The sequence below is a fragment of the Apodemus sylvaticus genome, chromosome X (genome assembly GCF_947179515.1).
Source record: "Apodemus sylvaticus chromosome X, mApoSyl1.1, whole genome shotgun sequence".
NCBI classification, from domain to species: Eukaryota; Metazoa; Chordata; class Mammalia; order Rodentia; family Muridae; genus Apodemus; species Apodemus sylvaticus.
This window is the reverse complement of record NC_067495.1, coordinates 73,930,402-73,957,176: the sequence shown is the minus strand read 5'-3', so window position 1 is coordinate 73,957,176 and position 26,775 is coordinate 73,930,402. Positions and strand designations below refer to the sequence as shown.

Sequence of the window (26,775 nt, the reverse complement as noted above, 5' to 3'; positions counted from 1 at the left end):
TACTTGCATGATCAGGCATTAGAAGAGATATAGTTTCTTAGTGCCATGTAATCAATATTGTAACATTGAGAATCTCTAGTAAACAATAGGGCATTTAACCTGTAACTTACCAAATCATTCACAATTTTATTTAACATGGTACCTCAAATGGTATGAGGCCTTAAAGGCCAAGCTCTTTTTACATTGTTTTTTTTTCTTTAATGTTAATTTAAAGCATCTATCTTCTCATCCATGCTACTGTAAATAACACTAATGAAAGTCATGAAATGAGGGGCTAACTGAGAAGAGGAAGGTGATTAGTAGGAAAGAGAAAAAGAGAAGTTAGCGAAAGGATAAAGTATCACAAATATGATCAGAATGCATTATGCTCATGCAATAAATGGCACAAGACAACTCATTATTATGTATAATTAATACACGTTAAACAAACATTAAAAACTCCAGCAAGGTCTTATGTCTGTTTTATATAGCCTCTGTCACTCTGTCTCACCTTTAGACATGGAAAAATCTGTTGATCTCTGTTGAGAATTACAGACAAAATAAGAAAAAAAAAAAACCAGTGAACTATATATTAGCATTTAAATATTTTCAAAAGTGTGGCACAGTAGCGTCGGAAGGAGCATTCAGCATAGATTTAGCATATTCAAAAAGCATAGTCTCTATAGCCAGAGAGAAAAGATTTTATTTAAATTCAGCTTGTCATAGTACAAACATCTTTGTGCAACTTATGATGTGATTTTAAAAAAATTAATAAGTAGCAGTAATACATATGATAAGCATCTCTCTGGCTTTTTTGTTTTTGATTTTTTTTGATAGTCTACGATACAAAGGTCATTTAAAAGAAAACATTATAGAAATTCTAAAGTGGAATATTTACTTGAAAATTTAACTACATAAACATGAGTTTTCTATATTTCACCATATAGTTTTGTCATTAGGTAAGATGAATGAAAATAATAGTTAAAAGCTAAAATATGAGTCAATATTCTTTTCTTATTTTCAGAAATGTAGTTTTGTAGTACATTTATCCTTACCATCTCCTATTGGATAAACATTAGTATGAAATTAAAAGAAAAGCAGATATTGATAGGTAAATAGAAATTATAGAATAGTGTATATTAATTAATGCATTTCAGTGTATCCAAGTGTCAGAATTGTGGATTATTTACTCAATTATAATCTTCTTTAGAATTGATTAAATCAACTATTAAACCTAATGGAAGGTGATTACAGAGAGCACATTAAATGTTTGAGGAGAAAATTAATTTCTGTACAAATGAGGCCCTCACATTCTGAAGTTTAGGTCACACGTTATATCAATATAATATTCACTGATTCACTGTTTCAGAATAAAGATTGTATATGTGACATTATGATATTTTACTGCAAATGAATCTATCAATACACCACCTCATGAAATAGAAAATCTATACACGCATTTTGACAGAGAGTTAACTAAAAATAATAGGCTTGTGAAAAGTTTGAAATAGTGTGATTAGTATAGCAAATTATATCAATGAATAATCTCATCTTTGACCCAGAAAAACCTTTCTTCTTGACAAATGTGAGGTAATATTAGCAATGTGAGCTATTGTTTGAAAACCAAATGTTATGCTTTAAAGCTCCTGTCATTTTTGTATCCAACTATTCCAGACAGTAGAGTACCTTTAACAGAATTTGCTTTTTTTTACTTCCCAGGTCCATACATGAAAACTGTTAATGTATTCATCACCTTCAAATATTGCCCACTACCAAATATCCACTAGATACTTTAATATTTTATGGTAATGAGCCTAAATCATTGCCTATTGGATTTCTCATTAGACTATAAACTAAGTATACATACACTTAACACTAATATGTAATCCACATTTAAATTTCATTTTCAGCCTTACGAATGTTAAGTTTCAACTATGTGTGAGAATGACAAAACAGCATTTAGTTTGCTGATGAGCTTCATAAAGGAGCATGTTTTTCTTCATTCTTGAAATCCATTTCATTACATAAGCAAATGATAATTTCAGTGTAGCTTCACAACAACAACACATGCTCCAGCTCTTCCAATGTTCACAGGGACTTCCTAAGACAAAAATAAGAAAAAAAAAAACACTCTTTAGCATAAACCAGAATGTTGGCCTTTAAAGAATTGTTACATATTTTGAACTAACTTTTACTTTGTCTAAACATAAGAAAACTACAATCCAGATCACTGTAGACTACAGAATGCAAATAGATCATGGCTAGATGATCAGCTGCTTTGGAAACAATTTTACATGTGCAACATATTTTTTCAGTTGAAAAGGCACAGCTAATAATAATTACTCAAAGATTTTGTGAGGAGTTAATGAAATAATGGATCACAAGAATTTGGCATAGATAGGTATACCACTATTTTTTTGTTAGTGTTATTTTATGCTTTGAGAAATCTAAAAAAAATTAAATATTTTCTTTATTTATATTTCAAATGTTATCTATCTATCTATCACCTTTCCTCATTTACCCTCCAAAACACCCTATCCTATCTCCCTTCCCTTGTTAACTAACCCACCTACTTCCTCTTCCCTGTCCTGGCATTCCACTGCATTAGGGCATTGAACCTTCATAGGACCAAGGGCCTCTTCTTCCTTTGATGTCCAACAAGGTCATCCTCTGCTATTTGTGTGTCTAGAGCCATGGGTCCCTCCATGTGAACTCTTTGGTTGGTAGTTTAGTCCATGGGAGCTCTGGAGGTACTGGTAGGTTCATATTTGTTGTTCCTCCTATGGGGCTACAAACCCCTTTAGCTCCTTGGGTCCTTTCTCCAACTCCTCCATTGGGGACCCTTTGCTCAGTCCAATGGTTGGCTGAGAGCATCCACCTCTATATTTGTCGGGTACTGGCAGAGCCTCTCAAGAGACAGCTATATTAAGCTCCTGTCAGCAAGCACTTGTTGGCATCCACAATAATGTCTGGGTTTGGTAACTGTATCTGGGATTTATCCCTAGGTCAGGCAGTCTCTGGATGGCCTTTCCCTCAGTCTCTGCTCCACACTTTTTCTCTGTACTTCCTCCCCATGGGTATTTTGTTTCCCCTTCTAAGAAGGACTGAATCACCCACACTTTGGCCTTCCTTCTTCTTGAGCTTCATGTGGTCTCTGAATTGTATCTTGGGTATTTCGAGCTTCTGGGCTAATATCCACTTATCAGTGAAACAACGATCGAGCCAAAAACAGAATCTAGGTCTATAACGTATTTGTCTAGTAAGAAAAGACCTAATATTGCTGGACAAAGGAATAATATAGAATGAACTCCCAAATAAAGCTTTAAAATCTTTCCTTAAATTCTGATATATACTAATTTGAAGATTTTTTTTACAACAATACCTCTTTCCATTCGTCTTTCTGAGCATCATATGACTCAACAGTATTCAAATAAGTATGACCATCATATCCGCCAACCACATAGAGTTTGTCTCCAAGGGGGCACACTGCAACAGCATCTCGAGGAACACCCAAAGGTGCCACAGTTGACCATGAATCATTTTTTGGATCATATCTTAAGAGATTTACAAAGACAATTGAGAGATAAAAATCCAGTAATGTCACAATGCAAAAATAGGCATTAATAAAAATGTGCTAAGCTGTAAAGCACAGAATTTGAAACATTGCAAATATCAAGTATAGGTTTACTATTCAAGACAAAAGAAATTTTATTAAAGATCATGTACATGACATAGCCCGTTTTTATCACAAGAGGGCGCACAAAACATAGGAAAAGTAAAGGAAGTGATTCCTTCTGTTTTTTTTTTTGTTGTTGTTGTTTGTTTTTTTTTCTCATATGGTATACAAATTTAGTATTAATACCGTCTATCGAAAAAATTTCTGCAGCTCTGAACTGTACATTAAAAATATATAACATTCAATCTAAAAATGTGAAAAGTTAAGTAAATGCATATAATTATACATGAAATGCTTTCGAATCATGACCTATTTGTGAAAGCACATTTAAAGTTTTTTACATTTAACACATTTACTAATTGATTTATACTACTATCTCCTTTAAACTTTTAATTTTTCAATAGATCACAAAAGCATTATCTCATTTTAACTTGTATCTTAATTTGATATTAATCAATAATATTTTAATAGCACCAAAAAACTATAAATTATCAAATCTACCATTAGGTATTTTATATACTATTGAATGTTTTTACTGCATCACCTTAAATTGTTATAGTACGTTGAGACCTAGAGCCAAAATGAATCTATAGCTGGTGTTCTACATGAGGCATTTCGCAAGCAATGTGGTTAAGGCAGCAGTGTGTTAAATAAACATGTTTATATGTACAAAGGGTAAGCCAGGGGTGTGTCCTTACATATTTACATAAAATCTCATATTTTCTATTCATACATAATTAAATCTCAAAATATTATGATTTCATGTTATTATTTAATTCAGAAAATGTTGAATTGTAGTGATTTTGGTTTATTTCTTCATTATTGGCTTTCCTGAGTCTGGGTTCCTAACAGGTTTGACAGTTGTGCTCACTCTTCCACTTACCTATACACACACGTAAATACATATTAATTTCTAATGATCTTGAAAAGATAAGATAATTCATCACTGGCTCATTGCATACATGATAGAATATTGGGAATTTTTTACATTTTTAACATTGTAGGAAAAAAACATGGAAACTATAAAAATTATAGTAAAAATGGAACCTTTTAAGTTAAATGCTTCCAAATTAAATAATGGCTAAGAAAATTCCAGGATATTGGACAAATCAACCATTTTTTAAAACAAGTAGTAATGTCAGAAAAATAAAGCAATTTTTTATATGTTGGTAAGTTTTTGTCAATTGCATAAAAACTGGAATCACCAGGAAAGTGAAAACCTCAATTCAGGAATTGCCTCCATGAGATTCTGGCATGTAGCCATGTGTGTGGGCATTTTATCAATTAACGCCTAATGTGGAGTTATGCTACGCAGGGTGGGCAGGGCCATCATAGGGCAGATGGGTCTAGGCTGCATAAGAAAACAAGACATGGGGAACAAACAAGTGAGCAGTGTTCCTCCATATTCTCTACTTCAGTTCCAAGTCACAATTCTTGCTGAAATTCCTGACTTGGCTTCCTTGATGATGGATTCTAAGCTATAACATGAAACAAATCCCTCCCTCCACTAATTTAGTTTTGGTCAGTGTTTTCTCACAGCAGCATAGAAGCACACCAGAAAACTAGAAAACCTTATCTTCCTTTGCTCCAATGGTTATAAATGTATATGATATTTGTGTGTGTGTGTGTGTGTGTGTGTGTGTGTTATATCAAGGAAATTCCAACAGAAAGTTATGTCTACAAAGTATTAATTTTACCTGTTCCATGAATTACTTTAATCCCTGTATCAAGTAAGTCTTCTGAGATGCAACTGACAATTTGTGACTTGGTGATAACAGTTTTAACTTTTTTTTTCCTTCACAAGCTGTCTACTTTGAAAAGGGATTCAAACAGATGATCTTTATTTTAAGCAACAAATCATGCTATTTATCTGAATCAATGTATTCCACTAAAAGAACTAAGCTTTGAGCATGAAAATATTTATTGCAATAAGTCCATTGTTTAGAAAATCAATTTTATTTAAAAATCCTGCCTATATTTCATAACATTTTTTAAAAATTGCTTTGTGCATTGAACTGAGTTTAGAAAAAATAAACTTAATTTGAGTCTGATGAGCTGATTGATAGCTTTTCATAAAATGTTCTTCTATCGCTTTTATATTGTAACTAACAGAAATATATTTCATAGTCTTTTGATAAATTTTATAGACATTTACAAAATATTTTGTCTAAGTGTAGAATGTTACAAAGAACGAATCAGGAGGGTACATTCTGGTAGTTTCAAATTTTTCTCAAAAAAAGATCCAAATAAGCACAGGCAGGAGCCTAGCATGTCTGCCCTCTGAGAGGTCCAACAAGCAGCTGAAAGAGTCAGATGCAGATATTTGCACCCAACCAATGGACAGAAGCCAGAGACCCTTGTGGTCAAATTAGGGAAAAGCTGGAAGAAGCTGAGGAGAAGGGCGACCCTGTAGGAGGACCAGCAGTCTCAATTAACCTGGACCCCTGAGATCTCTCAGACACTGAGCCACCAAATAGTCAGCATAATCTAGCTGACATGAGGCCCCAACATATATACAGCAGAGGGCTGCTGGGTCTGAATGCAATCAGAGAAAATCTATCTAGTTCTGGAGAGGCTTGAGGCCCCAGGGAGTGGGGAGGTCTGGTGGGGCAGAGGACATCCTCTTGCAGACTGGTGTGGGCAGAGTTTGGGACGGGGAGTGGTCAGAGACATACTGGGAGAGGAAGAAGACTGAACGATAAAAAAGGATTAAAGAATAACATAAATAAATAAATAAATAAATAAATAAGCAGTTCAAAGAATTTGAACAATTTTTTTTGAGAAAGATAAGGCTTTTATTTGCACAGCTACAAGTCTACAGGAAGTAATCTGTTGTTGGAGGTTAACGTGACTCCCACAAATGCATGAATGTGAAAGTGGCATATAAGGAAAAGTTGATGCTCAGCCCCAAAAAATTGCTAAGTTTTAAATACTTATAACTAAGAAAGAGTTTTAGTTCAAAGGCATGACTAGAAACAGCTGCAATAAGTCTTCTGAATTAGAATTTGCAAACCAACAACACAAAACCCAAAATGACCACAGTAACTCCCAAGATGGGAAGACATTTTCTACTATGGTTGGTTTCATTTTTAATTTTTTTATTTACATTGCAAATGATTTCCCCTTTTCAATTTGAACAACTTTAAAAAAACAAAAACAAAAAGAAAAACAAAACATAATAAAAACCTTACCTTTCCACACAATCAGAAAGCCTGGAGCAATGATTAGGAGCAGGGGCATCATGACCCCCTACAACATACAAGTATCCATTGTGTGTTGCTACCCCTACACCTCCACGTCTTTTGGACATTGGGGCACACAGACTCCACTTGTTAGTATGTGGGTCAAAGTATTCCATGGACTTGAGGCAGGAACTTCCATCACGTCCCCCAATAGCATACAGCCTAGAAATATATAGACATATATACATAACTATGTGTGTGCACATAGTCATGCAAAATTCATGGATCAAAATAAAATGAATACATTTTTATATTTTCTCACACTTCATGATGCATATTCTATGCCATCACTATTTGCAACAGAAAAGCTTGGTTTATGAATGGGTAGATATCTGTGATACTTAGTTCACCCTAGTCTATTCTAAACAGCCCTCTTTCATTTCTTTCAAAGTAAATTTAAGATACCAGTAAAAGGTCCAGAAAACAAGCATCTGTAAAAACCAGAAGTTATCAAGACGTTTTGCACATAGTTCCAACAGTCATTTACAACAAAGTTATGATTACTTGACTTTGCACATTAATGTATAAATTGTTTATTTATACATTATTTCCTAAAAATACTACAATAGTAATAAAATAATATAAGTCAAATAAAGAAATAGAAGAGAGAAAGTGAATTATCTGCAGGAAGAAAATGTAACTTTACCTTTCCTTGGTAACTTTCAATTGTTAATTATTTTGAAAGGTAAAGTTTAATTTAAATTTCTCAAGTTATAATAAAGATAATGAACATTTATTAAACTATATGCTTATTACATTCCTTCACCATTAATTTTGATCAATAGAATCCTAATAAAGCAAAATGAAATTACTTCAAATTGATGATTTGAATGTGGTGTAATGTATAGAGGAGACTGTGGAAGTTAATTACTTGATATCACCAGGTTGGATCAGACAGTCCATTTAGGATCGTGTGAAATCCAAAAGTATTACAAATATGGATCTCCTATCTGCTGTATATATTTTCTAGTTCTTCTTGTGTTGAGTTCTAAAATATATATGTGCTGATGTTTTTTACTGTGCTCATTTATTTGTTCATGTACCAGTTGTAAGCATAGTTGGAGTACAAAGTACAGAGTCACATAGTTCTAGACACTGACTACCTTGTTGTATGAAATTCCTATCATGTAAACTATCCTTGTGTGATTCTGTGTCCCTGAAGACACACCACACATACACACATAGTAGCATTATATAGACTAAACATGTTATATATAGTAATATATGTATATATGAATGTGAAAACAGTGAATGAAAAAGATTAGAAAGAGTAATGAAAGGTATATGGGACACTTTGGAGGGAAGGCAAAATGTTGTAATTCTATTTTAATCTTAACAATAGGATAAAATTTAAAAATAAAGAAAAAATATTATACCTATGTGGTACAAATTCAATACATAGAAACATCATTATGTTTAGTTTATTGGCTTGTTCTCATAGGACAAGGAAAAAGTAAATCTTCAGGGGCAAAACCAGATGGAATGTAATACTTATGAACTTTAAACACTCAGAAGATAGATTGCTGAATAAAACCTTATTGTACTTATAAATACAGGTAGTCAAATAATTTTATAAACCTAGATTAAATAGCAATGCAAATTTGCCATTTATTTATTATCAACTGGTAATGATTATCTACAATAACGTTCTTTAAATTTATGTATATACACTTAAGGATTTCATTAAAATGTAGATTCTGACTATTTTGAGATAAGTCTAAGATGCAAAATTCATTCAAAAAATGCTGATATTTCTGGCCACCATACCGTAATTTTGAAAAGGGTTCTATAAAATATCAGCTAACCAGACCCCCCCAAAGCTCCAAGGGACTAAACCACCAACAGAAGGGCACACATGGAGGGACCCATGGCACCAGCTGTATATGTAGCAAAGGATGGTCTTATCTGGCATCAATGGGAGAGGCCCTTGGTCCTGTGGAGGCTGGTGACCCAGCAAAGGGGAATGCTAGGGCCCTGAGGCAGGAGTGGGTAGGTGGGAGGGTTGGGGAAGCATCCTCATAGAAGCAGAGAGACTGGGAGAGGATAAAGGATTTGTGGAGGGGATACTAGGGAGGGAGATAACTTTTGAAATGTAAATAAAATAATCAATACAAAGATAAAAATAAAAATATATTTAAAGAAGCATTTATTTTAGACAACTATTTTTCTTCATAATGAAGGAACATTTCCACCAAATGATATTTATAATAGCTAATAAAGGTGCCCTGACCATATAGCATGTTTATTGATTGATGATCATAACACAGAGACTCTCTACTCCAAAGTCTCGGGGGTAAAGAGCTTCTGCGTTTAATCTTACTTGTTGTTTAATGCAACAACTCCAACTGTACTTCTTGGAGTTGACATGCTGGCCACATAATTCCACTGACGTCCCTCAGGATCCCATCTTTCCACAGTATTTAGATAGCTCCATCCATCGTGACCTCCAACAGCATACATCGGTCCTCCAAGTGTGGCTACGCCTAAAAATTAATATAATAAATATAAGGGCACACCTAGGCATACCTCAATGCAATTTTATTTTCACGTTATAAGCTAGCAACCAACTACCACCCCCACCCCCCACCTCGTATTTTGTATTTGAAATTGTTTTCTGTAGGTGTGAATACTTAGATTCTTATATTAGGGTAAATTTGGTCTTATTATCATAAAAAAAAACTTCCACTGATCAATATATATCGTGGAAAGTTATCATTCTTGTATCACTAAAATCAACAGAAGTAGTCTAGTACCAGAAAAGGAATTAAATGGAAACTAATACTTTTTCTGTTATTATAGCAACACTTTTTATCAATGCAAACACATACAAGACAACTACTTTCAGGCTTAATGTGGAATCTCTTCTAAATTCATATTTGAATACAAGGTTAAAATAATTTCCTTGACATAATTCAATAAACATTCATTTTTTGAGGTTTAGCTGCAAGTTTTTATAAAAATTAAGAATGATCTCTTCCTGCCTCTCCAAGCATTGGGCTTTGCTTTCACTTTCATCTTAATCAGACTCTCATTGTATTTTGTAGACCTGTCTCAAATATCCAATTATTCACATCTGTTAAACTGTATTTTAATAAAGTCTTTATTTCTCTACAGAACATGCATGTGTGTGTGTAAGAATTGCATTGATGTAACAGATAATAACTACATTGTGTATGATTTAGCAGAAAAAGTTTATCAAAACAAATGCAGAGAAAATTGCAGTCCTGGAACTGATACTTAGTAGTCCTATTAAAGTCTATTGTGCTAATAAATAAATAACCCTGTGGTTAAAAGTGGGGTGATATTGCCAAGGACTATATGAGTTCAGTTCTAACACTCATGCCTGGCAGTTCACAACTGCCTGTAACGCCAGCTCCAACAGATCTGACATCCTTTTCTGATTTCCAAGGCACCACGTGAATGTTTGTAAATCCATACATAGACCCATTTGCCTACGCATGATTTAAAAAAAAATAAATTGAAAACCTCTGTTGTGTAAAAAGAGAATCAAGTACTTTATTTTTCAAATACCGTAATATTTAAAGCATATGGAGTGTAGGATAAAAAATATATACCTTGATAAATATTCAGAAGAATTGAAGTTCTCCACTATTCTACACAACAGTACTTAACCTTAAACTGCTTAGAAACCTCTGCTTTAACTATATCTAGAGCTCTGATCAACAAAAGTACTAATCATAAACATGTTCATGCTAGGCCTCTACCCTAAGTCTTTCAGGGAATGCATATTTGCTGTTGTACCATGCATAATTTTCTAATGAAAACTTAAAATGTTTTACCATTATCAAAAATTTTACTCTCTGAACTGAGCTTGGTTAAATTATTCTATTGCCTTTTATATTTTCCAAAAAATATCCCTTCTGAAAATTATTGTCTACTCTGAAATGAAACCCTTTCAAGTGTTGGTAGAAGGGGCATAGAATTAAAATATATTATGTTACAATTAAAGATTTCCATGCACATTTTAGGTTCGCTTAACGTCCCCAGAACTTTGAAGCCAAGGTGACTCTTTGAATAGCTCCACATAAAGTGCAGCGAGAGCTAATTTTAAAAGCTTTCCTATACATTTTCTTAAGAACTTATATAGCATCTTACCTAGCCCATGCCTATGTGTTGACATAGGAGGCATCACAACCCAGGTTTTAGTAACTGGATTGAAACATTCCACAGTATTCAAAGTTTTTAAGCCATCTCGTCCTCCCACAACATAAAGTTTATTATCAACAACTGCCACTCCAAACTGAAGTCTACGACCACTCATAGTGCCAATATGGATCCAACTGTTGGTTCTGAGGTCATACTTCTCAATTGTAGTGGTACCTGTTAAAAATATAATTAGCAATGATGAAACCAACTTAAAATTCTGAATTGGCTTGTTTCACATTTTGTGTTCTAATTTGCATCATAGCACCAGGAAAGAGAGCTCAAATTAACTAGTTCAGATGATAGTACTAACTGAAAGGTAAGGCAAGGAGTGATACTTGTGGGTTGAACTGGAAGACTGAGAAGGAAATGGTTTTATTTATGTGATTTATGCCATCAAAATATGATTATCATGATAATATTAAATATAACACAAAATAGAATAAATTTTTAGTTATGTTACTGCTGGTACCAACACAGATGTCCAATATATTTATAATGAAAAAGGTCATATATTGGATTCTGTTATTGCATATTTATATATCTTTACATTTTTTAAAGATTTATTTATTTTATGTATGTGAGTGCACTGTCACTTTCTTCAGATACACAAGACGATGGTAGCAGATGGTTATGAGCCACCATGTGGTTGCTCGGAATCGAACTCAGGACCTCTGGAAGAGTAGCCAGTGCTCTTAATGGTTGAGCCATCTCTCCAGCCCCTATCTCTAAATTTTAATTGTAATAATTATTCTTTATCTCTGTGTTATTCTGTAATTTAAGGATTTATTCATTGTGTGAATATAAGCATGTGTGTGTGTGTGTGAATTAATCTTTAGAGAGATGACTAAATAATCAAGAATGAAACTTTCTTTCAAGCATGTTTCTCAACATGTTCCATGGTGGTTATATGAAGAATTGTGGCCAAAGGTATACACAATTCTGAGGAATTACCTCATTGATGAAAGTTTTAAAGTTCTGAAATGTCAGTTTAGTAAAGCAGTACTAAGTAGTAGTGTAATGGATTTTTCACTTCTGTAGACAATGCATTTTGTCATTTACTCAAAGTGGTTTTTTTTTTTAAGTAAGGGTGATTTTTCACACTCATTGGGCTTCTAATGAAAAAAATCTGAGAGTGAAATTTTTGTCGAATTAGTAGTCAGTTCTATAGTTTACTGAAGCAAATGCATTGATGTTTTGGGGTATCTTATCCTAACTGTATAAAATCAAGCATGGATAAACAAACCACTTCCCACTTGTTCTTTACTGGTAGATTTGTGAGAAAAGAAATAAAAGGTAAAACTGCAACCGAGTATATATTGTATCTATTTCTAAGTTATTTTGGTTTAGGCCATCTTTTCTGTAGTAATCATATTTGGATGACACATCTACAACTGAAGTAGATACAAATTCATATATAGTTTCACATCCAGTTCCCTGTGAATGTTTTAATGTTTCTGTTTAATTACTCCAGTTTTTACAAATCTGTTTCTTCTAGTTGTTTACTTTTGTTTTAATCAGTGAAAATTATCATAATCAGTTTAGATTAGAATTCAAAAATCAACTGTGTTAATTATTAAGAAAATAGACTAATAGATAGGTAATAGGTTAGGAAATTACACAAGGGTACATTAATTAGCTATCACACAAATTAACTATCATGGACATCTGAAATATTTAGCTATCTGCTTTCTGTGAGATCCCTTTTCCAGGGCATTGACTAGTAATTAGTAACTTCAACTCCAAATCCTTTCTTAGCTCCTTTACTCACCCTCACTGATAAGCTAATTTTCAAGTTTTAAACTTTGACTTGCATCTTAATTACAGCTTTCTGATACTCCATTTATGACACATTCTAGTCATTAAAGTTAGCTTCAGACATTTGTGTGATATCTATTTAATTAAGTAGTTCTGTATTTATCACATAAAAACAAAAGTTCAATAACAAAGTATTCTGCTCCTAGACATTAATCCATAAAACTTCAAAAATTCACTTATTAATGGTAACTGAAACAATATAAGGAAAGGCTAATGTATTACTGTGAAAAACTGTACTGTACAAAGGGCTTAACTGCCTCCAAAACTGAACTTTGGTAATAGAGTTCACTCATAAAAAGCTCCTGTTTTGCTTATTTTTAGAATCAGGCATGTAGACATATATACTTATAATCAATTTTTTTTGTTTTCTATTAAAAACATCATTTCAGTTTAAAATAAAAAAAAACGTTCTTGAAAATGACAAACTAAAAGCAAACACATCAAAAGTTTCTGTACTGTACCAGAGAAATGGTTCAGGAGGAAACGTTGCTGGAAGGAAAGCCTGATGCCTGCGCCTTGATGTCAAGGAGAAAATTGATGCCTGTAAATTGTCTCCACGTGCACACCGCGACACATGTGCTCACACATGCAATTAACAAATAAAAGGAACAAAACCCTCAGCACTTAAAAATGTTTCTATATTGCAGATTGTGTCTTTATAGCTCTCACAAATTCAAACCTGAATTGTAGTTCAAAATTAGCAATATAGCCTAGCATGTGTAAAACCCTGAACTAATTCCCAGAACAGAAATAAAAGAAAAATGCACAACCAATGATAACTGCATTTCTGTTTTGCATTCAGTACCTTTATATTTGAATTTAAGTACCACAAAGCTGTTAATATTATTGTATTCACTGCAATGAAGGCAGCTCATGTCTATAATCCCAGCATGTGGGATGACGCAAATTACTGCCATGACATTTAAGGTCAACATAGGCTATGAAACCAAAATCTACACTAAAAATGCAAACTAAACCAATACAAGACAATAAAAACAAATGGTCAGAATGAAATTAATTATGGCATTACATAGTATTTGTTATTTTCTAAACACTCTTCATATGAGGAAGTTCAACAATTTCAGGAATAATTCCATTTACCATCTCATTTTCAGAGGTGTTAAATTTTAGATATATTTTCTAGAGTTCTGTGTTTGTTTGTTTTGAGAGAGGGTTCCTCTATGTAGCCCTGGCTGTCCTGGAGATCACCCTTTACAGCAGGGTGGCCTCAAACTCAGAGATCTGCCTGTCTGTGCCTCTGAGTGCCACGATGAAAGGTGTACACCACCACTACCCAACTTCTTCTAGAACTTGTATATTGAAAAATTAGTCTATAATATGGCAATCAACGTGTAAAGGTGGTTGAATTAGAAGAATTGATAAAATGATGAATTATTATTCTCACAAATGGATTAATTCTGTTCTCACAAGACTCCATTAGTTATCATGAGAACAGGTGATTATCAAACAAAATCAGACAGGATTTTTAAGAAAAGGTAATAATAAAAAGAAAAGATAATAGAGGGACAAACAATAATAAGCTCTATTATATGTATGTTTAAAATGTCTTAATGAAACTATAGTATTCTAAAAATGAATGCACACTTATAAAAATTAAAGTTGTTCCTCTATATGCTTTTTGCTATTTTGACATTTTTTGCCCACTTTCCACTATGTTAAACTTCCATCTCTATTTTTTTAAATTTCTATTATTTTAGATTTCCCAGACTCGGACTTTTAGAGTAATAGAAATTTCATTAAGTGAAACAAGTTTTATAATTAATTAGTGTATTTCCTGTTTTCTATTCCAAATTCCAACCAAAATAATGGATTTTTATATGAATAAACCTTCAGTTTATACTTCATTTTGTCAATGTATCAAATACAATTTCAGCTTTGGATTTATAAGTATCATTGTCTCTAAGTATGATCTGCATTTTTTACAATTAAATTTTACTTATAAAATCTTTGCTTTAGTTTGGAGAGATGATTCAGTTGGCAAGAGCACTGGCTGCTCTTCTACAGGATCCAGGTTCTAATTCCAGCAGCCACATGTTGGCTCAAAACCATCTGGACGTTCAGTTCCATGGAACCTAATGACTCTTCTCATCTCCTTGAGATTGCTCTCATGGATTCCAAACATGCAATGGGTCATAGGCATACAGGAAAAGAAAACACTCTTGCATATAAAATATCTCCTTGAGATTGCTCTCATGGATTCCAAACATGCAATGGGTCATAGGCATACAAGAAAAGAAAACACCCTTGCATATAAAATAAAATAAAATATTGTCTTTGCTTCATTATATTAGCAAAATACATGGCAAGAATGAAAAAGCAGATGCAAATGAGCAAGGCTATAGATAAAATATGTTCAAGGAGGACAAGGATAATGCCTTAGAAACTGCTCCTTTCATTTCATGGAATAGTTACTTATGTAAAATTAAGCTTTAACTGCAAATTTGAAGTGATAATCTTACTTTCATCACTTCATACCTTATTTTTGAAATTAGTCTTTAAGTGTGTATAAGAGAATTGAGAGCAGTATCTATAGCTCATTATTCCATTAGTGTCAAGAATGGATGCACTTATCTCTTTCAATTTAAATAAATAAATAAATAATAAATAGATAAATAAATAAAAATAAATGTTCCTGAACAGATTTGATAGGGAAAACCGGATGTTCAAACCCAGACTAACCACAGTTCATAAAATAAAATTGCTTTTAGCAGTTATATCAGTTCCAACCAAAGGATTATCATCCAAAATATAAGTAGGAAAACGAGGTCACAAAATCACAAAAAATTACCCTAATTATGAAAAACAGCTTTAGATACACTTACATAACAAGGATTTAATAGCATCCTTATAACGTGGAGGCTGTTAGAAATATCTCTTCTTTTTCAAATGGAGACATTTTCCCAACTAATTAATGTGTTGCTTTTACCTTTAGCAGCATCCATACCTCCCACAGCATAAAGTGCCCCCACAGTTGATTTTCTAGGCTTTGTACGAGGGCTTTGCAGCATGGATCTTCTCTCAGGCAAGAGATGATACTTCATAGCTTCCATTAGTAACTTCTGACATTCCAGGTCACCATTAAACATTGAACTGTTTTCCAGATCTGCAAGCAACTGGAAAGTAATAATGCAAAACATATATATCAGGTGTCCAACATCAGAAAGAACATTTATTTCTATTATATGAAGCTCTGTATATGAAAAAGACACTTATAAAAAGAATTGCAAAAGTAATCAAATAGACTAGTTATAGCCCTACAAAACTAGGTATCTCCATTCGCTGCTCCTGGCTAATGTGATAAGGTCATTATTTTTGTTTGTATTTGTGCTATCAGAGATCATGGAAACATGCTCTGTTAAGATATTATCTTCTGTAGGAATACTTTATCTTTATCATCATATGAAAGCAACAATTTGAAAGTATCTTTTTTGTACAAACCATCTGTGGTGACATTTTTATTGATTTAAATTTATATTTTTACACTCCATATTTTATCCCCCCATCAACCCTTCGACAGTTTCATATCCCATACCTCCTCCCCACATCCCTCTCTCTATGTGGATGTCCCTACCCCCAACCCACTTGACCTCTAAACTCCCTGGGACCTACAGTCTCTTGAGTGTTAGGTGTATCATCTCTAAATGAACACAGACTGGTCAGTCCTCTGCTGTATGTGTGTTGGGGGCCTCATATCAGCTGGTGTATGCTGCCTGTTTGGTGGTCCAGTGTTTGAGAGATCTCAGGAGTCCAGCTTAACTGAGACTGCTGGCCCTCCTACAGGGTCACCCTTCTCCTCAGCTTCTTTTGGTCTTCCCTAATTCAACAACAGGGGTCAGCTGCTTCTGTCCATTGGTTGGGTGCAAATATCTGCATCTGACTCCTTCAGCTGCTTGTTGGGTCTTCCAGAGTACAGTCATGCTAAGTCACTTATTGTGAGTACTCCATAGTCTCAGTAATAGTGACAGGCCTTGGGACCTCCCCTTGAGCTGGACGCCATTTTGGGCCCATTCCTCAGCCTGGACCTTCTTTTCCTCAGGCTCTTCTCCATTTCCATCCTTGCAATTCTTTCAGACAGTAACACTTATGGATCAGAGTTGTTACTGTGGGATGGTCACCCTCTTGCTCATTTGATGCTCTGTCTTCCGGCTGGAGGTGGGCTCTATAAGATCCCCCTCCCTACTGTCTGGCATTTCATCTAAGGTCCCTTCATTTTAGTTCTGTGAGTCTCTCATTTCCCAGTTCTCTGGTGCATTCTGGAGGGTCCTGTTAACCTCCTACCTCGCTAGGTTGCCTGTTTCCATTCTTTCCGCTGGTTCTCAGAAATTCAGTCCTTTTCCCTCATCCAATACTACATCAGGTTCCCCTCTCCCACTGACTGCCTCCTCACACCACTAAATGGACACTAAATAAAGATTATGAAGAATGAATGAAATGATCAAAGAGAAGGGCCAAATTTGCAAAGATTAGAGATGGAAAAAGAAACACTACAATAGAGATAGATTAAATTCAGAGATTCATTAGAGAATATTTTCAAAATGCATATTCTAAAACTTCTGGAAAGTCTATGGTGAAGGATAAATTCTTAATCTAAAATTAAATTTGGGGGATATAAAAATGTTCATAATAGTATAATAATAGTAACTTAAAAGAGTCAAGCCTTATCCAATTATTTCAACAAAGAAAAGGACAATTCTAGGCAGATTGACTCCTGAATTCTACCAGATTTTAAAAGAAAAAGCAATCCAATAAAGCCAAAAGAGATAGGATTCTATACAAATCATACTAAAAGAAGCTAGCATTCTTCTAAACCTAAAACCATATAAGGATACAAACAAGCAAATATAATGTCAGAAAATTTAAAATCAACTTCCTCAATGAACATAGTCACTCATATCTCAATAAAATATTTGTGAAAATAGTTGAATAGTATCCTAAAATAGTCATACAGTATGATTAAATGGGTTTCATTTTAAGAATGTGAGGAAGATACATCAAATGTAAAATCTTATATTAATAGGAACAGATATAATATCCACAAAATGGTATTATTAGATATAAGTAAAAAAGGCTTCAATGAACTTCAACATTACTTCAGGTTAAAAAGCCCAGAGATGCCTACTTTAAAAAAGCCTATTTGAAGGTACATATCTCAATATAATAAAGAATGCAAATTGAAACTTCATAGTTTTCTTAAATTATGATATTGAAGTTCATATAGTATTACAAAATAAGCATGGTAATAGCACAAAATGTTGTGAATGCACACATACATATGTAGATCAATGGAACAGTCAGAAGACTCTGAGAGAAACTGTATTACTAAGGTAGTTATTCAACGGTAAGAAACTGAAAAGCAGAAAGACAAGAATGGCCACTTTTCCCATTCCTAGTCAATGAACTGTTAGAATTATTAACCAAATGAATAAGACAAAAATATGATTCATATAGAAAAAAGAATTGCTATTATTTGTATATGCTAATGATATGCCTATATATGTAATAAAACACTTGACTATAAAACTCTCAGGTGTGAAAAACATTGTTAGAAAAGTCGCAATGTACAAAGCTGATATATGAAGTTTAGTAGATTTTATGTATACCAGTAGCAATTGTACTGAGGAAAGCAAGGAGAAAATTCCATTTATAATAGCTGAAAAAGTAAACTACCCAGGAATCAACCTATTTAAGGAGGCCAAAGTGTTCTACCAAGAAACTCTAAAGGACAGAAGAAGGGAAAGCTACATTAATGAAAGCAAGGAACAGATTCAATATTGTGGCTAACAAATTAGAGTAATGTAGGTCAAAGAGCAATAGAGTGAAGAATCCCAAAACTCATATAGCAACACAAAATACCACAAAATAGCCAATGAAATCTTAAGCAATAAGAATGCTAAAGCATCATAATATTCAATTTCAAACAGTAGAACAGAACCATTTAATGAAATAAGCATGATTCTCATACAAAAGTGAAGACTAATATACAACTGAAAGAGAGCCCCCGAAACTACTCTCCTACATCATAATTTTTTTCTAAACCTCGAAGGAGCAAAGATTTTTCTCCTCAGCACATGAAGGGAGAGAATTCAGATATAGATATGCATAAGAGTGAGTCTAAATTTCTGCCGCTTACTCTACACCATCAATTCTAAATGGATCAAGGACCTAACCTGAGCAGCTGAAACTGAGAAAAAGAGGAAGAAATCTGAAAAAAGTACAAAGACTCATTGAACAGCAACATTAATTGATGAAGATCACATAAAATAAATAAAAATCTTCACAGTAAATAATTGCAACAGGCACCTATAGAATACAGGATAATTTTTGCCAACTATACATTTAACAATGGTTAATATCTAGCATCCACAGAAACTTCAGAACTTTAAATAGCAAATACACAATTTATCCAACCAATAAAAGGACAAATGAATTGAATAAAACAGAAAAATTCTCAAACTAAAATCCACAAATCGCCAACCAACATCTGAAAAAATGTTTCAATATTCTTAGCCATCAAGGGAACATATAATAAGACCATACTGCCATTCCACATCACTTCCGTCCGAATGGACATCATCAGTATATACCTGTAAGAAAGTTATTTAAAAAAATTAAAATTTAAAAATTTAAAAATAAATAACATATTTGGGAGATGTAGAAAGAAACCCTTGTACAGCGCTGTTGCAAAAGTCAACTGGTAAAAAGAAATTAGCATAAAGTGTCTTCAAAAGTCTAGAGTAAGAACTGGTATGTAATCAAGCTACACCATCCTAGGAATATGTCTAAAGAAATCTAACTCAGCATTCTATGCAGGCACTCACCTACTTACCCATGATTATTGCAATACTATTTACAAAATCCTCCATAAGGAATAAACCTGGATGCCCATCAACAGATAACTGGATACAAAAAATTGGTGTTTCACTAAGGTGTAAAGAGGGACTAGATAATACCCTTTGCCAGACAATGGAGGGAACTTAAAATGCTACTCATAAAAAGAAATATCATTGTTCCTACTCAGATACAGAATCTAGTATTTAGTAATGTGTGTGTGTGTGTGTGTGTGTGTGTGTCCCTTCTACTTTCATTTCATGTTGGGAATAAAAGAAAGACAGGAGGAGAATCTGGGAGGTGTCAGCAAACTATAGTAGATGCACTTGAAATGTGATAAGGAGAGCCTTGGTTTAGTATGCAAATTAAAAAATAATAAATAATGTCAGGCAAGTATTTGTCACTCCATTAAAATTGGAGTAATAGCCACTTTAGAAAACAAGTTTAGCCTATTGCTTGGATTTACAATAACATTTATATAGACACACATATAAGTAACTAAGAGATAAAAATTAAAAGAGTAATTTTGAGTATACTAGCATTTATTTCAATATTAACTTTTAATTGGGGGAAGTGTTATAAAATATATTAATTTTGCATTAATCTTACAAGACCCCCTTTTCTCCAAAGTGAATGATTTTGATCAGTTTAGCCAGATTCAATAAATATAAAAATTTGTATTAGCAATATATTCTTCTGTATTATACACATCATATTTAGTACTGATCAGTTTCCAAAAGAGATAAAACGTGGTTAATGCAAATGTTGCAATTGAACAACAAATGAGCCAATCTTCAATCTTCCTCAAGGACATTTATTTTTAGAATAATCTGTGCTATAATCCTTCAGCTCAGTATTCACAATGAGAATTTCATTATAATGAGCACATCTGAAAGGACAGGAGCTTGCTTTCAATTACAGGAGATAATTGCCCATGTTCATAGGTATTATCCAGGATCTGACTCCTCCTAAAGCCCCTTACACAAAGCTCCTATGTTGATTATTACATCTTTGTTTAGAAGGTGAGTGGAAACAGAAAAGGAGCCCTAGTCATTTTCTTTGCCTGGTATTATAATGCTATTTGGCAAGGAAGGAAACTGAAACTAATGGATATTACAATATTGGGGATCATCTGTAGGTTACTCTTTTAAGCTGCATTTCTTTTTCTCCATTATTAACACCCTTAATTGAAGACTGGTTTTCTATGAAATGACTTCTGTATACACCGTTATTATATATTCTTTGAAAAAATAACAAATAATGATTGGTTTGTTGCCTACTGGTCATTTAGAAATCTAATTTACATTATCTTGATAACATTCCATACCTGTGGCGAGAGTAATGGCAGTCTGATGAAAGAAAGCAGCTTCGCCAGATCTCGTTGCCTAGCCTGAGCATCATGACCTACCCAATGCATAAGAGCATGGAAAATTGTTTCTTCATCAGGCACATTAATGTCATCGCTACACAGAAGTTTTGATATTTCATTTGCTGGAAGCAGCAGGAATTCTTGATTCTTTACTACGTCAATGAAGTGTTCCTACAAAGAAACAACATGTTCTGATACAGTAGTTGGGAAGCTTCGTAATAAAGTAAGAATACAATAGTATATTGTTAATTTCCACAAACATCAGAACACATTTTAGTGTATCATATGTCAAGTTTCCATTTATAATTGTCATATATTTCATCTGCATTCAAACTATAAGCAACCATGTCACCATTTTCATCAAAACATCACCATAATTTCTAGTTCTTAAATACGTATTTCTAAAAAAATATTTCAAATAATTTTGCAAGTGAATAGCTCAAGTTTTAAGAGCAATAAACTATTGTATTCTTCAAACAGAATTAAGTAGTTACATTTTTCTTGGGACATCTTAAGACAGATTCTAAATCATTATGGGATTTGATAAAGGGATGGACTTAACTCTAATGAGAAACAGGCAGTACACATTTTTGATCTCCTGTATAATGGGTTGGAATTTCTGAACTCAAACATTAATCATAATGTTTATAGTTCAGATATAGTAAACATAACCTGAAATCATACTTATTACATTTTGCTCAATTGTGCAACTGTCTTTTCTAAGTGATAAGGTAATTGTAGAAATGTTGAGAAATAATTTCACTAGTCATCAGGGAAATGCAAATCAAAACAACCCTGAGATTTCACCTTACACCAGTCAGAATGGCTAAGATTAAAAATTCAGGAGACAGCAGGTGTTAGCGAGGATGTGGAGAAAGAGGAACACTCCTCCACTGCTGGTGGGGTTGCAAATTGGTACAACCACTTTGGAAATCAGTATGGCTGTTCCTCTGAAAACTGGGCATGTCACTTCCAGAGGATCCTGCTATACCACTCCTGGGCATATACCCAGAGGATTCCCCAGCATGTAATAAGGATATATGCTTCACTATGTTCATAGCAGCCATATTTATAATATCCAGAAGCTGGAAAGAACCCAGGTATCCCTCAACAGAAGAATGGATACAAAAAATGTGGTATATCTACACAATGGAGTACTATTCAGCCATTAGAAACAATGAATTCATGAAATTCTTAGACAAATGGATGGAGCAAGAGAATATCATACTAAGTGAGGTAACCCAGTCTCTAAAGATCAATCATGGTATGCACTCACTAATAAGTGGATATTAGACTGGAAAACTGGAATATCCAAAACATAATCCACACATCAAATGAGGTACAAGAAGAATGGAGGAGTGGCCCCTGGTTCTGGAAAGACTCAGTGTAGCAGTATAGGGCAAAACCAGAACGGGGAAGTGTGAAGGGGTGGGTGGGAGAACAGAGGGAGGGAAGGGGGATTATGTGACTTTCACGGAGTGGGGGACCAGAAAATGGGAAATCATTTGAAATGTAAATAAAAAATATATTGAATAAAATTTAAAAAAAGAAATGTTGAGAAATAAATGAAAGACTAAAAATTTAAAAGTACCATTAACTGTCACTGTGATTGTATGTTATTTCTGATACTGTTTTCTTCAAATCAAAATGGGAAAACTGAGATGGAGAATTTCAGCATGCAAAACCTATCCAGTGCCAAAGCGCATTATAGAGAAATTTATTTATTTAAAATGCCTGTATTGAAAATTAAAGTAGGCTGGGCAGTGGTGGCACACGCCTTTAATCCCAGCACTTGGGAGGCAGAGGCAGGTGGATTTCTGAGTTCAAGGCCAGCCTGGTCTACAGAGTGAGTTTCAGGACAGCCAGGGCTATACAGAGAAACCCTGTCTCGAAAACACCAAAAAAAAAAAAAAAAAAAAAAAAAAAAAAAAAAAAATTTAAAGTAATGATAATTGTTATTGCTATAACTTCAGAGTTGTTTTCTCATAAGAATATTGAAAACAGATGAACAATATAAATTAGTGTAAATAAAAGTCTATATATTATGTTAAATGATTGGTGCATGCCACTGTGGAATCTAGTACTATAGAGAGTAATCATCTTGAATAATCTTAATTTGTACTTATTTTGAACTGAATGTACTTTTCATTATGCAATTTGCCCCAAATTTTCTTTTATATTGTTGATTAATCATTAAAAATACATACCTATTTTCTCATAACTTTTATACACTAAAAGTAATTTTTTATTATGTTCTGAGTACTTATATGACAGAAATAGAGACTTTTATGTGTCAACTTCATGTATTTATTTGAGCAAGACTGTGGATGAAAACCATACAAATCAGTATAGGTAAAGCTGCTTTCTTTATTCTACCAACTCAACTATAATTTCTGTGCATTGTAATGCATTAGTGATTAACTTTGTGTCACTAGTAATATATTGGTGCGGCTTTAAGGAAAAAATGAAAGCTCTTCCCTTTGGAGTTCCCCTTGGGACCTATTAACTCAAGAGCAAGAATTGATTTGAACTCTTTATTTCATGATGCCTCTGTGATCTCTCCTATTTATGTTGTATGAATCTGAATCCTTGCCTGAATATGTATCTGTGTCTGTGTTTATCTCCAGGAGACTGTCTGCTGAGGACAAACGACTTTTTTTTTTTTTTTTTTTTATTGAACATCATAGAACACATTACATGGTGAAGGGATGGGATAGTTTACAGAAATCTTTAGCAGAGTTTTGTAAGATATTAAGTCACTAACTCCAACTGGTTCCAAATGACTGAAGCAGCAATCATCATTGTATATCCACTAATATTCACATGTTTGCTTTTAACGTCTATGTTAGTTTGTAGGAAGTTCTTTTTAGCTTCTGTTTTTAGTGCTCTCAGTAAATAGTGTAAAGGGGTAGTCTGAATCAGAGGCATGGGACAATAGAGAACCTCAGTTTTGAAGTATGCATTATCTTACATTGTAAAAGTCGATTATATGCAAAATCCAAAGGAAGTAAGGTTGGTTGTCACATTGTTCTATTAAAATCAGGCTTGAGTACACAGTAGGACAGCAGTCTTAATTCTAAAGTATCTTCAAAGTGTGTTATTTACTCTGGCTGTAAGGTCCAGCAAAAGCTATAATAATCTCATAGAATGTAATACCTATTTTTATAATATTGCATGTCTACCATACTTGAATACCTACATTGTCTACCAATATTCATAGAAATTAATTATTTGCATTCTATTCCTGTTGATACAGAACTGTAAAAAGTACCACAAGAAGAAAATTTTTATTCTAATTCGATTGTATTCAGAATAGATGCTAATATTATTGGAATGAGTATTAAGGGCCAAAGCACTATTGCATTTTTATGGACATCCTGCTTTGACACTCAGTTTGAATAGCACAATGCAAAAAGGAAGACAAGTTTGTTTTGAGCAGCAAAAAATAATTCAAGTTGTTTATCAGAATGTATTTTGTCTGCAAGAGCAAGATACCAGACAGGAAACTGTTAATACTTAGTTCAAAAATTTAAGCAATTTAACAGGAAGTTTTCGTGTTTGGCTTTTATGGTAGGATTAACCTTTGACTTACATAACTGCTGTTCGTTTAGATTATATGGCAACTGTATTTAGGATACAGGAATATAAATAGCGTGACTAACACATTGTAAAATGTCAATCTGTGATAATGTGATTCTCCACACATTGCTATTGTTTCAAGGTTCTATTTGAAACTTTGAATTCTGGGCAATGAGCTGGTGGGCATGGGGAATGAATGAAGAAGAATATTTTCACACAAAAAAATTAGAGATTTCAAATTCTATGTGCTAATTTTTATGAAAAATATATGTCCTAAAAAGTGTTACTTGTATTGAATAATTCTACGTTCAGTCATCTATTGTGTTCTATAGTATACAATTGCCTCTTTTAAAATTTTCAGATGACTGGAGCAATTTCATTTGTTCAAAGTATTTATTTTGGGATAATGTATTAAATATATCCATCTCTCTTGTTATCTGCTTTAGAGGTTAAATAGCTCATTTTCTTTGTATCAGGGAAGCATTAGTAAACACGGTAAAGATTTATACTTTGTGCTCAATGTTCACTTTCATTGACCCTCTCTAGTCTATATTTCATCCAGGTGTTGTTTAATTAAATATACATGATTTTATTCTGTACAAATTCTAAGTAATTACAATCTACTGACATATTTACTTGATTCAGTCTAACTTGGTAGAATCAAGAGAGATTTAGAAAATTCAATGAACAAACTGAAAATTGCTTTGAACTAAATGACAAAGTTTTTCTAAGATATAAAACCAATTCAATAAAATCATTTGTTTTACTAATCTTGATATGTTGCTATTTCATCTTTCTTTTGGTCTCCTTTTCTTTTCTGAGACAGAATCTAAAGTATCCCAGGGTGGTCTCCGGCTTCTCTTTGTGAGCAGAGGATGACAAAGAACTACTGATCCTCCTGCCTCTAGAATACAGGCTTGAATGCAGATATTAGCCACCATGATCAGTTTATGAAAGAGCTGTAAGTTGAACGCAGGATGTTGGAAATCTAGGCAAATAACCTACCATCTGATCTGTATCCACAGTCCTAGCACTTTTTCAAACTGAGTAATGTTTAATTTTAATAGAAATCCTAATTTGTACAATATTACAAAATAAATTGATAATTCTGCAAGAAGTCAGTGAGGTAATGTTTTCAGTACTGTAGATTCAATTAGAAATACAGAGCTATTCAATTTAATATTAGCAATATTTTAATTTTGTGAAGTTTAAAGATAATATATTTTTAGATCTGAGAAGAAAATGTGATTATTATTCAGCTAAATAAAAAGTTTTTCTAATATATATTATGTACAACTTATCTGAGAACTATGCAAGCTTATATAGGTTTTCAGTTTTAAATGAAAAAAGTATATATTTTTGCAATAAATTAATTTTAAACAAACAATTTTACCATGGTATACTTATGTGCCACATTCTGAAGCTCCATACAGCCCTGGGCATCTCCAAATGAGCGAATCCCTAGGCAGTTTGAAGGATGAAGCTGCTTTATGAGAAAATTGCAGCAGACATCAATGACCTGAGTCAGTTGTAAGAGACAGGCTGCAGACAGCAAATTTTCAATGGTGTCTTCTCTCAGTTGCAGCATACCTGAATGGTTTGAATTAGTGAAGAATAATTACACATCACATAAAATAGTGCATCTACATGTTATGTGACATTTTATTGTTTCATATATAGATGGCATCTATACCTTTTAATGTTCAGTAACTTCAGTAGGAATGTAGTTTAATACTGAGAAATACAAAGGAGTTTTTGTGCACATGCAAATGAGGAAAAAGCCATCAGAGAAGATTATACAAAATGACTATAGTAAATCAATAGTGAATGTTGTAACTAATGGCAATTGGGTATTTTCTTGTGACATAAAGCATTATTTCAATTTTATATTAATCATTTCATAATTTATACATATATACATAAGACCACCACTTTGCTTTTATACAAATTTAAATTGTTATTCATATATAAATGAATCTGGTAAACCTCACATTATGAGTTAAGAAATGCAATGTCATATTTTCTAAAGATAAAATTGGGCATATGGTATATGGTCCATTTTTGTAGGGGCATAGAGCTTGATAAACAAGATACATACA

General features: G+C 33.3%; 1 protein-coding gene across 5 annotated transcripts in view; it reads right to left on the bottom strand.

Moving 5' to 3' along the window:
- Nucleotides 1-226: 226 nt before the first annotated feature.
- Nucleotides 227-26,775, bottom strand: part of Klhl4 (kelch like family member 4) — a 215,046-nt gene continuing 188,497 nt past the window's right edge. Inside the window, exons 6-14 of one of the 5 annotated variants that reach the window (XM_052171480.1) lie at nt 26,070-26,266; nt 21,056-21,268; nt 15,827-16,013; nt 13,341-13,394; nt 11,014-11,238; nt 9,218-9,380; nt 6,847-7,059; nt 3,362-3,533; nt 227-2,080 (exon numbers count right to left, since the gene is read on the bottom strand). In XM_052171480.1, the coding sequence (XP_052027440.1) occupies nt 2,021-2,080; nt 3,362-3,533; nt 6,847-7,059; nt 9,218-9,380; nt 11,014-11,238; nt 13,341-13,394; nt 15,827-16,013; nt 21,056-21,268; nt 26,070-26,266 (1,484 nt within the window). In that variant the 3' untranslated portion in view covers nt 227-2,020. The remainder of the gene's footprint in view (nt 2,081-3,361; nt 3,534-6,846; nt 7,060-9,217; nt 9,381-11,013; nt 11,239-13,340; nt 13,395-15,826; nt 16,014-21,055; nt 21,269-26,069; nt 26,267-26,775) is intronic. The other 4 variants (XM_052171477.1, XM_052171476.1, XM_052171478.1 and 1 more) reach the window with 4 other exon arrangements.